Raw genomic sequence first — 17,293 nt, forward strand, 5'->3', positions numbered from 1 at the left:
ATCTTCAAGTGGGAAGCAAAATAGAATGCGTGAGTCAAAGCATGGCATCAGAGAAGGTCAGCCCATGAGGGAGTAGTCAACAGGCTAGGCCATAAAGGAAATACTCGGAAACAGTGAACAAGGAAGAATTTCAGAGTGGGATCCAGGAAAGTTATTACTTATCCTTATTGGGTTCTTTCACGAAGGCCCGGAGAAGACCCTTCATCTTTCAATATGGCCATGTCATGAACGTTTGTGTTATAAGTGAGCTGGGTAGTTAGAAGAGACCTTCCCAAATCACTTAACTTCGTGTTGGTTACCACATTCTCCCTTAATTGATCAGAGGGATGTTAGCAGTCTTGATTTTAGTGATGAGTTGGTGGGGTACAGTGTGGCAAATTGATTTAATGATCTTATGTATACATCTCTTTCTAAATACGGAGTACGAATCTTAGAAAACAATCTTGAGGACCTCTTCATCATTATCCCACAAGCACATTTGCGAGAGTGTTTATAATGCCTTATTAAGGAATTTGGTGCAGAGTGTATGCCATCCTTTGACATTATCCGCATTGGATAAAAGAGAAGAGAGTGATCTTGTTGCAGTGTGATTACAAAAGCATCACTGGTTGCAATCATCATGGTGATTATAAAACCACTCTATTGCTAGAAAAATTGGTTTCTACATTCTTTAATGTAGAATATGCCCGAATAGTATAATGTACAAATTTACAAATAATATGAGCCTAACTTACATATTTAATAGACTATAATAGTCTAGTACTTCATCAATTCAACATGGGACTTTCAGGAACATCCCAAGTAGTAAGAAACATAAAAACATGAAAATGCGTTTTCCCACTGCAAACATTGACAAGATTGTTAAATATTTCTTGCAGGTTTACAGGTCAGTCATACAGTAGCTGTGACAACTCAGTGCAAAATACCTGCATTCCTGTAAATGTTCTTCCTGATAAGATAGACAAATTGTTATAGAACAAAGATTCTACGTTCTTTTTATTGAGAAAAAAATTCCAGTATTGTCTTTACTCCATTAAACAAACTTCAAAATCATTTTCCAATTTTCTTATTTATTTTGGTCACAGAAAATGTGGTCATATTAAAATGTGCATCTTTTTGAATGAATAGAAGATATTCATACTTACAAGCTAGAAGAGATTTCTGAAAAATGTTGGGCTAATTGTTGTTAAGCCAAACAAAAACGTTTCCTTCAACTGTGGTTTACTTGATACCTTGATACATCAAACAAAAAAATATTGGGAAGTAAGATAAAGTGATGTCAGTGATAGTGATGATGAAAGATCTGTGGCAACATGTGCTGATTTTTCTCTCCATTCATGATTGTTAGCCTCACCAACTGTTAGCATCTGTGGAGTCCAGTTTGAGAGCAAGTTTCTTTTACAGAGGATGACACTAAACAGGTCACTGTAACTTAAAGGATTACAATCCAAGGACTGTGTCAGATAAATCTTTATTTTCCTCAAAGTACTCAATCATTTCCGTGTTCAATAAACGTGACAAATAAATGCTTACTTGGAATTGAGTTACTATTTTATTCGTTTCCCACCCCCCTCAATAGCCATTGTTATCTAAAGACAATATAGATGTTGAACTAGCTTGATTCTTTTTCATCTCCAACATATTAACCTTTTAGGACTATTTTCTTTATTTGTAACATAACTCACTCAACACACTTTGCCACTTTTATGAGAAGGCTGCTTAACTCCTGGGGGTTTAACATCTGATCTCTGTGCCCAATACTGTGATGAGAACCTAAGGATAAATATAGTGTCTGTAGTTAGGTACTAATAGGAAGAAGGACATTTCTGAGTGTCTTCAGCAAAGGTCATTGAAGGAGAGAATCTTATTTTGACAAAAGGAAAGGGAGAGGATTTGGATGAGTAAGCTAGGGTGAATTACATTGGCATGGAGGTCATTGATTAATATAGCAAGGCCATTCTTCTCCATCATGGACCTTAAAACCAGCCTAGAAGTTTCTTTTGAGTAGGATATATGTTCCAGGAAAACCTGAAACACCCACAAACTCTACAAGTATATACTGAACCAAATTAAAAACGACTACAAAGAGCAAAATTCAAATAAGCAAAAATAAATATTCTTGGATATGTATCCTCGTAAAATGTATATTTCTGTGGATTTGTTTTAAATCCACAGAAATTTACATGATTAGGAGGCCATTTTAGGATCTTGGCCATTTTAGGATGTGATGTTTTAGGATGTTTACTTGATAATAGAGATTTCCAAAAATTGACGGAGAAGAAGATTGGAGACAGAGTAGACATAGACTACTGCAATAACCTATGTGAACAATCATTGTTTCACAAACGCCCTCTTCTCGATGGGGAACTAATCCTAAAAAAACAAGCTCAACTTCTTGCACATTGATTTCTCCAGCCATCTGAACCTCCTTGACCTTTTCTCTTTTCTGAATGTCAATTGACAGCTTCCCCACACTTTGCCTCTTCCTTTACATACTGTCATATGTGGTAGGTCACATCACCTAATTATCTCAGTGTGTTAAATTTATCTCTCCAATTAGCTCTCTGTGAACAAGGTCTGTGACTTATCCTACTGCTTTATTCCCAATTACGCTCATCACAGAGCTATGTGCAGTGTAGATGCTCAATAAATAGATGGTGATATCCTGAATATGATCCTATTACAAGGAAGAAAATTATATTAGATTTGATCATATCCCTTCATGTCTTAAAAATCCTCAGTTTCTCTATTGATTCTAATAGTAATGTCTATCGATTCCAATAGTGATGCATACATTTTATTTACAAAATACATCTATTTAGAAAGATAACATCGGTTATTCAGTGAACAAAATCATAATTAACTAACTATATTTAAGAAATCCAGGAATAAACCAAATAAACCATTTTATTGCAATAGGATTTCTAAGAGCTTTTAGTTTGTAAATATAGATTGTGACCTCTAAAAGAGAGAAAAATAGTCTGGGCATTTCAACAAATGTGAAATATACTAGAAATCCAAACTTGTACTGAAAATACGTATCTAAATCATATGGGTTCCTGTTCTGCACAGCACAATTTCATAGGCTGGAGTTCCTATTTTAGTCTAGATTCTTTAGTACATACACACTTTCACAGTCAGAATACCACCCATCCTCACTGTAATACTTCCTTTCCTATACCAAACACCAAGTCCAAGGAACATATTATTTACTGATTTTTCTAAGCATACCTAACATTATCTTATTTTTATTTTAGTATCAATTTGTTTATTAGACCTCAAGTGCAAGTAGATGAGCCACGTTTTCTCAGGTAAGCAAAAGTAAATATTATTGGATATGTATCTTTGTAAAATGTATATTTCTGTGGATTTGTTTTAAATTAATATAGATGTTATTTCATCACAAGTTTTATTCTGCAATTTACATGTTTAATTTGACATATTTTTTCAGAATGAATACATGCTGGCTTGAGTGCATTTATTTTATTATGTCTAAATGCCCGATAGTAACTCTTAGTATTTATTAAGAGGACATAATATCCATCCTCCTAGTGCGGACGCATTCAGTGCCTCTAGCACCTCACTTTTAAAAAAGGCATAATAAATAACACTGAACATACTCACTTAGGAATCTGTAAGAGTTTCTCTGGAATTTACCCTATAATGTGGCATTGTTGGATTACAGAAGAGATGCAATGTATGAATCTTCTCAGTCTTAATGTTTTCACTAACACTTGCTAGTATCCACATTTTTATACCCATCCCATAAATTTAGAGTGATAGCTTACTGTTTTACATTTGCATTTTTAAAAGCAAACTAGTTTGAGTTTTGGTTCATTTACTTGGGCTTGCCTCTGTACCTGCAGCAAGATTTCCATATATGTTTTTATTGCTCACTTTTTGTGCATTGTCATTTGCTTGTTTTATTTTTTATAGCTTGGTGGTAAGTTTCTTTTACCTGGTAGTGTAATACTATTCCTTCCTTATCTCTTCACTAGTCTTACTTAAATTAAATTAGAGAGCTCAACAAATACTAAAATCAAATTTAAAAACAAAATATTGAATTGGTTACAAATTTCTAACATTTTGATTATAATAGAATAAAAATTACTAATATAATTGACATCATTAGCATTTTCCTTTCATCAGATAAATCATTCAGATTTAGCGGCATTGCTGAAATACTTGCTTAGTAGTCATAGTTTGTCTATTTACTCTGTTAACTTTCTATGTGTATGACAATATTATCTGTAAATAATGGCACAGTTCCCCACTTTTCTATAAAGCTTTAAAGCTTTGTTCCTGCTTTAGCATTTCTTCGGATATTGGTGGTAGTCAGGACTTGGAATATTATATTGAACCAAAGCAATGTGGACAGCCTTTCTTTTCTTATTTTCATCTTAAATAAATTTCCCTTACAATTCTCTATTAACTATTTTATTTACTATAAAATTTGGGTTGATTACCCTTTATCAATTTAAGGACATTCTCATTTATGCATAATGCTTAGTTTTCTGAGGGTTTTATCTTAAGTAGATCATGAACTTTATCACACTTTTTAAAAATACACCTACAGAAATGTTCATATGTATGTATTTTTGTCTTTGATAGTCAATTAACTATTTTATAAAATTATCTTTCTATTCCTAGGGCGAACCATATTAAAACAAGAGGTATTACTTATTAATACACTATTAGTTTCTATTGATGTTTTCATGGCAAAAATTAGTGTATCTGTAATTTTCTGTTTTTACTTTATTCCTGCCAGGTTTTAAGACACACACAATGCATTTTCTAGACTCTGGGTCTTCAGGCCTTCCTGCCTTGCACTTGTGATATCACCTTTGTATGTTCCATCTCTCGCCATAATGACTGATGGAATTCTTAATTTTTTTTTTATGGCGTAGCTCAGTAAATATGTTTCTATCCATAAACTCATTAAGCATTCATTATTTTGAATCAGTATTTTTATGGCAATTTGAAAGTACTAAAACATGCATTTTATATATATATATATATAGCTATTATTTTAAAAACAAGAGCTGTGTCAAACTACTACAGAAGACAGTAATCTCTGAAGAAAAAGGATGTCTTTCTATCTTTGTCCAAGCCCCACACATGTAGCACAGGGCTTATAGCATAAGTGCATGACAGATTAGATGATGCATTCTCATAAATAAGCTTTTAATATAAGAATTTCTTATACTTACTCTGCATAAGACTTTTCTCTCCCAACGGATATTTCTTCAATTCTACGCACCTGATATTAATTAAGTGCCGAAACCCTAAACTTCCAAACAACCAGATAACTTTATCAGTAAGTAGCAATAAACCAACAAAAATGATTTGTTTGATTGTGTTTCTTTTGTAATTTTTATCATACCTAAACCACAAAGACCAAATGTTTCTTCTCTTGAGATTTAGTATTCAGTCCAAAGAGAAAGGTTATATCTCTGGAATGCTTTCTGGACAATGCATTATGTTTATAGAGAAAGCTATATGTGTCTTTTTTTTCTACTTTTAGGTAAGTGTACATTAAAGTTTTCGAGATATTATCTCCTCATTTCCACTAACTAATATTTCCAGTAAGTGAATCCATCATACTTCAGCCAAGAATGAACAAACTAACTGAAGTGGAGCCTTTATTTTTTTAATTTCTAGAAAGCTAAAATATATAAAATTAGCAGTCTGACTGACCTTTTCTTTCTGAAATGTATCATGTCTCTTGTGACCTTCATTGACTCAGGTATTGATATATAGAAAAAATCAAAGTGTAGCAATGTTTTCTAGAAGATCCCTATGATGGTAAATTTTATATGGCAACTTGACTAGGCCACAGGATGCACAGATTAGACATTATTTCTGGGTGTGTCTGTGTTGGTGTTTCCACATAAGGTTAGCATTTGAATCAATGGGTTCAGTAAAGTAGATTGCCTTCCCCAATATATATGGGTCTCATCTAATACACTGAAGGCATAAAGAACAGGAAGGGGAGAATTGTTCCCTTTTTTTCTGCCTGTTTCAGCTGGAATATCTTATTTCATCTTCTCCTGACTTCAGACTGGGATTTACATCTTATCTCCCCTGATTCTCAGGCCTTAAGACTCAGACAGAACTGCAATACTGGTTTTCCTCCAGCTTGCAGACAACAGATCATAGGAGTTATCCGCCACCATAATCTCATGAGCCAATTCCTCCTAAAAACTCTCTCTCACCAAATGGCTCTGTGTCTCTGAAGAACCCTGACTAATACAGTCCCTAACATATCCCATGTAAGAATTTCTACAAAGACTCTTATTTCTATTATCCTTTTCTGTTGTCCATTATTAGAGAAGTTAGGAAGTCAGTCTTTGATAAACAAATTCACTTCTCATCTTCCTAAACTTTGTAATTGGCCCCACGAATTACATAGTTTTCAAGCCAAAAACTCTAGGAGTTGTTTTTAGATTCCATCTTTATTTTGAGCATCTAATTCAACTACTGTTACTACCAATTTTATATCCAAAATATATGTGAATTCTGGGTATTACTTCTATCTGTATTACCACTCCCTAAAGTCAAGATAATATGTTCCTTGGCTTATGATAAAAATCTTCTATCTGGGTTTCCCACTTTCATTCATGTCTCCTACAATCTGATTTTCATATAGAGCCAGAGTGATTATTTTTAAAATAGAAATCAGATCATATCATACCCCAGCTTTTAGATCCCTTCAATTGCCTTCTCTTTTACATTAAGTAAACATGAGCTTCTTATCTTGGTTGACAAGAACCTGGATAATATGGTCTCTTCCCAGGTTTCCACATCTGTTGCATCTCTTTCACCTTTAACCACTATAATCTGGACCTCATATTCATTCTTGTATATGCCACTGATTCAGTCCAGGAGAACAACTAACATAAACATTCCCAAACCCTTTACTATGGTTTTCCTTGATTACAAAAACTTCACATGGCAACTCAAATATCATTCTGTCCACTGTAAGTAAAACATTTAGTTTCTCATCCATCTGTTTTGTTCTATCGTATCAAGTTTTTTTTATTTCTATTTATTTACATTTCTTCCATTTTACCAGCTCTTTGAAAAAAAAAAAAAACCTTCTTTGTCCTATTCAATGCTGTATTCCCAGCACCCAAATGAATGGGAAATCTTTGGTACGTATTTCTTAAATAAATAAGGATACTGATTGTTTTTGTAACTTGGAGAATTTCATACATTGAGAAACACAATAATGAAGCCCATTGAGAGATCCCCTCACATCACCATTTATTTTCAGGTGTCAGGACCTCAGACTGGCATTACTTTTTGATACTCCCTGTCTAAGATTTGCTTCCCTCCAGGACTCATTCTAACACAGCCTCAAGAAAGATATCTTGTCTTGGTAGACTTAGATAAATATTCTTTCTCTGTGCTTTAAAAACACTGTCTGCTCAGTTCTTCCACAGGATAGCCAAATCAAATGTTTTATCATTTATTTGCTTCTATAATTTATCTAATTTAATTCCATGTCTTGAAAGGCAAGAGAAGTGTGTTGGGTATATCCTTTTACTGTTACTAGCATAGTACCTAGTATGTATTTTATAGAAAAGAATTTTTATGTTTAAAGCTCTTTCTTAAAGTTTATTTGCAATATCATTATGTATAAATAATTATTATTTATAAATTTTGGCTCTAACATTGAGCCAAAAACATCCATTCACATACTGAACAATCAGACTTGACAAAGATGACATAGCTCTCAAACTTTAGGGTTAAGTTAAAGAAAAATTAGAAAACCATTCGACATATTTATAGTTAAAGCAGAGTAACATTGGAAAGGTCGGGGGGTGATCCCAGTGACTCCTAAATTGTCATGTTCCATCTTAGAGCATAATTGTTAAAATCTTCCTCTTATTTGTGAGGAATCATAGGATGGCCTGAAGTTCTTTGCATGTACAGAAGAAATCCCAAGAAATTAACATTTGGCTTTGGGGGGTGATCCCAGTGACTCCTAAATTGTCGTGTTCCATCTTAGAGCATAATTGTTAAAATTTTCCTCTTATTTTTGAGGAATCATAGGATGGCCTAGAAGTTCTTTGCATGTACAGAAGAAATCCCAAGAAATTAACATTTGTCTTTGGTGACCTCTCATTTCCTTTTCTGGTCCTGACCTCTGAGTTCATTGAAGCCATGGTTTTCCACAGTCTTTCTCTTCAGACAGCATCTTGTGATATTCCTCCTAGCAACCCTCTTCTGTAATCTGTGGATAATAATAGAAATATCTATTATCTATTAGTAGGGATACTTGCAAGAAATAATACTTGCATTCAAGATGTGAATTAGATGGTGGCAGGTAACTCAAGTTGGGGAAATAGTACCCAAAGGCACTATTTTCACCAGCAAATGCCTACTAACCTTGAGACCTAGATGAAACTTCCACACATAAAGGAAGGAGGAGAATACATACAAAAACACTTACAACATTACAACTCAGGAGATGACCCCAAATACCAGCATGTAATTTCTGTTTCTCTCACATATTTGATGTGTAATTTAACCCTGAAAATTCCTTATAACGTTTCTGAACTTCATTTTTCCTATCCATAAAACACTACAATTTGGCAAACCTAGAGTGTCCTATAAGCACCTAATTTCTGGATCTTTCTGAATGTCCAAAAATGTGCCATTGGTGCTTTTTATAATTTTCCCTTTTAGTATTTGGAAAAGCTATGATTTCTGTTGCACCCATTCTTGAGTTCCCATCTTTTTGGAAAATTTCACCGTGACGCCTTCTTGAGTCTTCCCATATGGGGTCCCTTACTTCCTCCTCAGTACTTCCATAGCACTATATATAACTTAGTTTCTATTTCTTATCATCAAAGTCTCATAATTACAGAGATAACTGTTTAGTTGAAAGTTAAGGGGATTTAGTGTCAGATCAACCAAACTTAAACCCAGACTCAAATAGTATTTATCCATAGATTAAAAAAAAAAAAATTCAACAATTAGCTCTTATGAGATTGATTAGGTACATTTTATAAATAAAGAAAATAAGTTTGAGAATGCTACTGTATTTAATCTTTCTGTATCAACCATGTAGCTTAATTTCTGTACTGATAGATCCTCAATAAATGTGGCAGACAAAATTCTTGTTCCTCAGATAGTCCATCAAGTCAGGAAATTTTTAAATTTTATGTCCTCCATAACACTAGGTCTGTGCTCAAAATACTAGGACTAGAATATCTTCAATAGCAACAGTATACCATGTAATCCATAAATTTGTGTTGACTAAAACTACAATGACAATAATGTATTTTTAAATGATAGATCATAAAGACATGCTCTTCTACAATTATCATAAGAAGCAATAATTACAAAGGCAAATAATACATTCAACACTGTTTGGCTGAGTAACAGTGCAAAGACACTTTTTATAGCAAATAAAACAGTATTGAAATTGAAAAAATATAGAAAAGTATTTCCTGCAAAATATATTCTACAATTATGTTGTCCACAAAAAAATACAATGACATTTAAAAAGTCTAAGTACAGCCTCACAACGTGACATATTTAATTCTAATCCCAGGTATTATGAGCCATTATTCTGTTCACAAATAAAAAGCTGCTTTTAAAACCCTTTACCCTCAATTCAACTTCTTTCAAATTCAAGGTTAGATTCATGAAAACAGAGAGCCACAGTTTCAATTTGTTGGCAGAGCATGAGATTATGAGATGAAAAATTAAAACTATAAATTATCCCCAGTAACTGAATTGTGTATATGTGTGCATATTTATATATATGAATATATTCATAAATATATGTATAAGGATATATATATTCTTTTTAATGTTGATATTCATGTTTAAGTTGTGCATTTATAGAGCTTTTATAGTGATGCCCGCTGTTACCTTATCTTTTTGACTGACAATGATAGGATTTCAGTCATGCTCAGCCTTTCCGACAGTGCCAGTGATGGGATTTTTTTTGAAATCTTATTACTGGTTACACTGCCCTGATCTCAGATGGAACTTTCAATCAAAAAGGCAATCAGAAGGTTATACATTCGTGAGATTCCCTGCAAAGCCAGTGATCGCATAATACAACTTGTTGGAAGGGCCTACTTGCCTTCAGTCCTTATGTGGCTATAAAGAGTAATTGGCTACTTAGCTCTCAGCACCCGCTTTTCCTTTTCCAAAATACAGCATAGCCCAGAACTCTGTTGAGTCTCAGTGTGGAATCCAGCTGCTCCTAGGAGATTTCTAAGTCTCATGCAGAGACTTGTCTTACTTTAAGCATTTGATTAAGCAGACTCTCCCAAAGACACATTTGTATCTTTCTAAGCATTCTTGCTTCACTGGTGATACCAGTAAATCTAAGTTTCCTTTTCTTCTATATATACACATACACTTAACTGCAGATTTTTTTCAAAACAGTTTCACTTTAAAGTTTACACCCGAGAAGTCATAATTCTGTATGGCAAGGTTAACACATGAATTTTAAAATAGCATATTTTAGTCATCGTATTATAAATGTTTAGAAACTTATAACTATACTCATAAAAATATTGTTAAGAAATGCCCCCTTAATACTCTTTAATATTCATATATGGATGTTTAAGAGACACTTTGCTAATATGATTTGATCAAATCATAGGCAGAGTAGAGGCTGAATTGATCCCATGTTGTGTCTAATCACCCAGGGATGCATCAGTTCCCTAGGTGGGAACCTTGAATTGTGAGGTAGGCAGAGGGAGATAACTTTGTCTCACTTGGCTCCAACTTAATCATTCTTCTCTATTTAGCAGAGAGTACTCTTGTTTCTGCTATGTCAATGTTGATGAAACAGACAACAATGCACATAGCTTTAAAAATATAGTCATTTCAATAAAGTTTTTAAAATGTGTTATTTAACAAATTGAGCATGGGATACTTAAATCTTAGAAAATGTTAGGAACCTTATTGATCTCTTTTGGTTGGGAAAGTCCTGGCAAGTCTATTGCTAAAGTAAAACTTCAAGTCAAAATGTGTGTTTTTTATTTGTTTGTTTGTTGTGTGTGTGTGTGTGTGTGTGAGAGAGAGAGAGAGAGAGAGAGAGAGAAAGAGAGAGATAGTTCCTGAGATTTTTAGTTTAATTCATGACACTCTAAAAGTATAGGTCAATCTTATTAGGATCAAGGTATTAGTCACTTTATTCTATGTTACAAGACCTGAAATAGGCTTTTAAACACAAAATGCTGACACTGTGGTGGCAAAGAAAGTCAGCAAGAGATGCAAGCTTTCATTCTGTGTTCCTAGGCAAAGAGAATACTTAGGCGATATTTGGGCAACTAGTAGAGCAGACATTATCTCCTGCTCACAGAAACCACTGTACGAAGATTATCCTGTTGATTACCAATATCTGAGGATACAGATTTTATACTCCTTAAAAAATACTGTAATTTTTCTGTTAGACATATTTGTGTGTCTATAATCTTTGGGCACTTCAAAGTACACTAGAAATGAGTCTGGTGTTCAAGAGATACATAAAACATAATAATCTCTCCTTGGTTTGGAAGGTGTAAGATAGTTGGAATATTACTATTGATTATTACTGCAACTACTACTAATAATTTACATTCACCAAGCACTTGTTTTAGACACTGTGCCAAGTCCTAGTATATTTTAAAGTCATGTTGGACCATCCCTTTGACCTCAAGAAAAAGTGTTCACTAGCCATACTAATACACATAAAAGATGACTTATTCTCAGCAACAGAAACTCAATAAAAAGTTGATTAAGCCACTGGATAGTTATAAATTGTTAGTATAGTATTTAAACATGTTGTTTCTGTCACAGTGAAGGTAGCCTCTAGAAGTTGGTGCGTTCAGTTTTTGAGTCAAAAACCGTTCTCTTCTTAGCAACCCCACACCAATGACTGAGATGACAGAGGACCACAGCCTGACTGCTTTAATGGATGTGTTTTCACTCTAGAACCCCCTGTCAGACTGGCAGAGATTTTGCCAGGTCTGCACTGCAGTCTAAGACTCTCTTGCCAAATCCTGCTCCCAATCCCTCTATTGTTACAAGTTTTAGGTCTGCAAACTTGTCTGAAGGTTTTCCCTGCCCAATGCGTCTGCTTCCAGAAGGACCCAAATGACACAGCTGGACTAGCCTTTAAGTGTTCCATGTTCCTTTTATGTCCCTGCTGGTATCTTGCTGTGTGATCACTGGCAAGCCATTTCTCTTCTCTGTTTCTTTATAATAAAGAGTCTTACAAACAAAAGTGACCCTTGGGATGATTTGGTTGAGTATTCTAGAATTTTAGTTTGAGTTGATGATTCTGTTAATAGATCTTCCACTGATTGAAAAAAAAAATTAATGACAACAAAGGTATTTATAAAAATATATTTCACAAAGTAGGAAACAATACAGGAGTTTCTCTGAATACAATACATGGAGTGAATAAACAATATTGCGTTAAAGCAAAGTAGAAAATTAAAATGATCTGCATGTAATACTTGAGTTTTATCATACATTTTCTACTCCTAAATGGCAGGTTTGCATTACAAATTAAATATGCTCACATCTTCTAGTGCTGTTCCTTTTTGGAGTCTAAGACATTCTGTGCATCACCATGAAGATCAGGGATAGGAGTGCTAAAAACGTAAACAGTGAAATTATGTACAAATCAATTCCTGCTCTAAAACTGTGGGGGTAAATTGAAGCATGTTTATTGGGCAGGGCATGATGTAGGTATCTAAAAGTCTAGAGTTTAAATATTCACAGGAATCAATATACTTTATGATGTTTGTGCTTGTAGTAAAAACACCAAATACTAGGATTATGAACAAAATAGAAAACAGTCCAAAAGTTTCTCTGGGAAAATGCTGTTCCTGCCATCACCAGTTACAATAACACTTTCTACTCTAAAGAGACTATTAGCTCTCCTTTCGATAATATTGCCTGCCATACTCATCTCATCAAAATGTACATGTATTAAACATTCATTGTATATATATTTATATAAAACAATCTAAAGGATTATTAATGGATATAATTTAGTTTTTTCCCATATTTCCCCTTAATCTATAGATTACCAACCTTAATAAATAAAAGCATTAATGGACATCAATAAAATATTTATTTCGAGGCTTAAACAAATAAATTCACGCGCTAGCAATAAAACCATCTGTCTCTTATGTAGTCCACTGTGTGATACAGTTTATCTTTGTGTCCTTGTGGAAGAAGATGAAGAGGAGGGAACGAGGAATCCTGCTTCTAGAAAACAAGCATGTTTGAATAGGATTTCTCTCCTCCCACCACTGAATTGGCAAGCCCCACCCTGGAATGGATTACGAACATGTGAATATTTTAAGGCTCGACACAATATTTAAAGATGCTATTCAGTCTCTGGTGAGTGGGGCCAACAATTATGTACAATGTGTGGTCACCGTACTGTATAATCTAGGAGGCCTCTCAAAACTCCAAAAAGTTATAATGTACAGCAGACCAAGTATTGCTTTATCATTTGTGGTGAGATCCTTATTGGTGAAGGGGAAAAAACCATTTGCATTCATAAAAATCCTTGCAGAAGACACATATCAGCAGCAGATTCCTTGCAGGTCCGTATTTTTTTTTCTAAGAAAGCACCTTTTAATTATGATTTTTTCCTCTATTTAAACCATTTATCTAAGGATTAGCCAGGATCCCAATCTTTGTCTGTGGTGGTCAGGTAAATATCAAATATCCAAGGACTTCTAGACACTCCACATACTTAATTCACACTCCACAAGATTTATAACCTCCTAACATATACTTTTTTATTTTATTATCTTTTTTTGGTTCAACATTAAAATGTGGTTGAGTTTATAGATGACTGGTGCTAAACTTGCCTCTAAAACAAATAGCCACATTGGTTGTATCTAAGGGGAGTGACCCTAGAATATTACAGAATGCTCAGTTCCAGTGATTTATTTATAATCCACTGTCAAGTTTCTTTGTCACTTTCACCAACAGAGTAGAGTTCGCCCAGTCTCTTAAAGCGGGGACCCCAGTCACTGAGGTAGTCAAAATTCTGGTCTGAGTCTGATGTGGTGGACTCCAAGGAGCTGAGGGAGCCAGCCACTGACCCTCGGCCTTCATAGCCATATATCTGAATGGAGTCATATGGCGGGGCTGTGGGATCATTATCTGCCTCATGCAGCCTTACATTTATAAATTCATCGACATCAACACCATTTGGAACTGGAGCAAGCCCTTGCCTTGGCATAAACTGCAAATCTGGTTTAATATCCTTACGGGGTAAAAATCCATTAATTCCATCTGGATTTTGTAAAGTTGCAATGTCAAAAGCCTCTGTGTCCTCCTCCCCTCCTCCTTCATCATCGTAGCGAATGATGTTTTCTCGAACGTCTTCATCATCTTTGATAATTAATGGTTCATTTTTATGCCGCCGTAGAGTTACAAACAGCACCACGATGACTAGAGGAAAAATATTAAATAACAGTCAGCCAAACAAGCATATAATTTCACAAGCAACACACTATATATGTTAGGAGAGAGGGGTATTTTTACAAAATTGTATGAGCATACACCTTTAATAATATTTACTAGAAAATTAAGCTAAACATCTTTCTGAAGGATGAACATTAAATTTTGAGGAAATACCGTTCCAGATTATTGGCTTATTAAATGGTGATAGAGCTGGGTTAAAAGAATTGGCATGCATGTATTCATGGTGAAAGTTACATTTTATACTTTTATGATCATTAGAGTGAGTGGCACAAAATACAAAATAGCACTGAAAGTATGACTAGCTTGATATGTGTTTCAAGCAAGTCCTTTAACATCCTTTGGTTCCAAAGCTCCCTTCTATTAAAAAAAAAAAAAAAGAAGTAAACTAGGTCCTTGGGCTTTCACAGTTTTTCAAGGCACTCTCCAATTAAATTATGTTCTTTTATAAAAAAATGAATGTCAAATTTGCATGGGCAACTTGTCTTGTGGGAGGGCTGGAATGCCTCTAGCTGGGAAGAGAAACCTGAATGTGAGAAAAGGGCAAGGAAAACATACCCAACTAGCCAGATCGGCCAAATCAAATGTGGGCTAATGGAGCAAAATATGTCATCAAAGTGATGCTTAAATCCAAGGCACTGGGTGAGCAAGACAGATGGAACAAGAAAGACAGTAACTGATACCGTCTTTATGGTGTTTTGTTCCTCAAGGGTAGTATAAGATATGACTCTCATGTTTTTCTATTTTCCTATTGTATAATCTCATTGTTATAATTGGACTTTTTTAATTAAAAGGTTATAGAATCTTAATTTGCAATCATCATTTTAAATTGCTGTTTATATCAAGGAAAATACGAGAGAAATGCAATGGTATTTTGAAGAAAACTTATTTTTAGTTTGCTTATTTGCTTTCTTTTTATATCACCAAATTTGGGATCCGATGGACTCAGCAACCCAAACTACAATGAAACACTATTGTGGGCATAGTAGAGCCTGCTGTTGCAGTGAACTGGTGTGCCTCACACCCAGAGTTCTTCTTATGCAATAGATGGTGTTGTAACGACGTAAAAGCCCTTCTCCACTGCCACCACCATTATGCCTTGTTCATCATTTTATTGGTGATGGAATTGAAAAAGGCACTGAAAGTCCTCTTCATTTGGACATTTACTATCACAACCCTTTTTCTCTTCACTTATTAGAGATCTCAAAATGTGGAGAAGGAAAGGAAGTTCCTCTTCCCCAACGGAATGCTCTTGCCTGTGTAGATCAGAGTTTTCTGTCCTTATTTACAGTCATTTATGAATCAGAAAAAGGGTGACCGGTAGGCTATGAAGGAAATACGTACCTAACAGCAAAATGATGCATGCTAATATGGCAATTAAGGCGCCCATACTGAGTCCAATTGGAAGGACATAAGCTTCGACATTGCAAGACTGGACGACACCGTCATTGCTGCAGCCACAGACCCTGATTGTCAAGGTGCTGGTGCTGCTCAGTGGAGGATTTCCACTATCACTGATTATGATTGGTAAAAGATAGACTTCTTGCTTCTGGCGGTTGAATCCATTATGCTTTGCCAAAATACTGAGGGAATTATCTGAAAAAAGTAAAAATTACAATAATTTGCATCATTTCAAAATGACTGCCCAAATAACACTTGTTTTTCTAGTTCATGAACCCTTTGCAAACCTCAAGACAATCCCAACTTCAGTGGACTGCTCAGGCTTTCTCCCTGACTCGTCTCCGCACTTTTTTTTTTTTTTTTTTTTTTTTTTTTGAGACGGAGTCTCGCTGTGTCACCCAGGCTGGAGTGCAGTGGCGCTATCTCGGCTCACTGCAAGCTTCGCCTCCCGGGTTCACGCCATTCTCCTGCCTCAGCCTCCCGAGCAGCTGGGACTACAGGTGCCAGCCACCACACCGGCCTAATTTTTTGTATTTTTAGTAGAGACGGAGTTTCACCGTGTTAGCCAGGATGGTCTCCATCTCCTGACCTCGTGATCCACCCCCCTAGGCCTCCCAAAGTGCTGGGATTACAGGCGTGAGCCACTGCGCCCGGCCTCCGCTTTTTCAATCAGCATGGACCAGGACAACCATAACAGGTTGAATGAATGGGAACCCCTGATGGACCAAGGGAGTTTTACCGTCATCACCTTAAAAATGCAAAATATTTCTTTTACAAAAATAATCTTTAAGTGTCCCTTCCGAAGACATATATTATCTCATCTCCATATACCATATATAAGCCTGATTTTCTTTATTTAGCCTGATAATAGGTTAAGCAAATTTGATTGGATAAAATGTCATCATATTTGAAACACATGTTTGAGAAGCTCTGTATTAAAAGATAGACTGTATGACAACACAGTTGCAAAACAATGCACTTTGTTGATTCCCACAAGTACCTAAAAAGAGGGTCATTCATGGCCTAGAGCATTCACATTAAGATACAGCAAAAGCCCTATTTACTACCCGGAGGAGATATGCCACATACATTAAAATTCTGTAGAGAAGATCTATAGTGGTTACATAATAAGAACAAAATGAGAAGTCATAAAAGCATGTGCTCCATTTTGCACGTGTCAGTTAATTATATGGAGATATATACTGGTTGTCTGGAGCAACAGTTAAGCAATACTTAAGAATATGCTTCAGTTCAAAGTAAAACTGGTCAGTGAGAAGTGATTGGTCCCACATTAGATACACAGTTCTCAAACTTTCACCCCCAAGTTGAAATATTTTGTTGTCATTCATCCTCATCTCATGAATTGCAGTCACATTGTATATAATAATTGCTAACCTGCTTTCTCATATTGATTACTGAAAGA

The 17,293-nt window shown here is 35.1% G+C and overlaps 1 protein-coding gene across 4 annotated transcripts in view; it reads right to left on the reverse strand.

Moving 5' to 3' along the window:
• Positions 1 to 1,050: 1,050 nt before the first annotated feature.
• CDH8 (cadherin 8) overlaps positions 1,051 to 17,293 on the reverse strand; it is a 390,315-nt gene continuing 374,072 nt past the window's right edge. For 2 of the 4 annotated variants that reach the window (XM_008977348.5, XM_014341780.5), the window contains exons 11-12: positions 15,814 to 16,065; positions 12,349 to 14,439 (exon numbers count right to left, since the gene is read on the reverse strand). In XM_008977348.5, coding sequence (XP_008975596.3) covers positions 13,946 to 14,439; positions 15,814 to 16,065 — 746 coding nt within the window. In that variant the 3' untranslated portion in view covers positions 12,349 to 13,945. Of the gene's footprint in view, positions 8,240 to 12,348; positions 14,440 to 15,813; positions 16,066 to 17,293 lie in introns of those variants that run through there. The other 2 variants (XM_008977349.5, XM_034940342.3) reach the window with 2 other exon arrangements.

The sequence above is a fragment of the Pan paniscus genome, chromosome 18 (genome assembly GCF_029289425.2).
Source record: "Pan paniscus chromosome 18, NHGRI_mPanPan1-v2.0_pri, whole genome shotgun sequence".
Classification (NCBI taxonomy): Eukaryota; Metazoa; Chordata; class Mammalia; order Primates; family Hominidae; genus Pan; species Pan paniscus.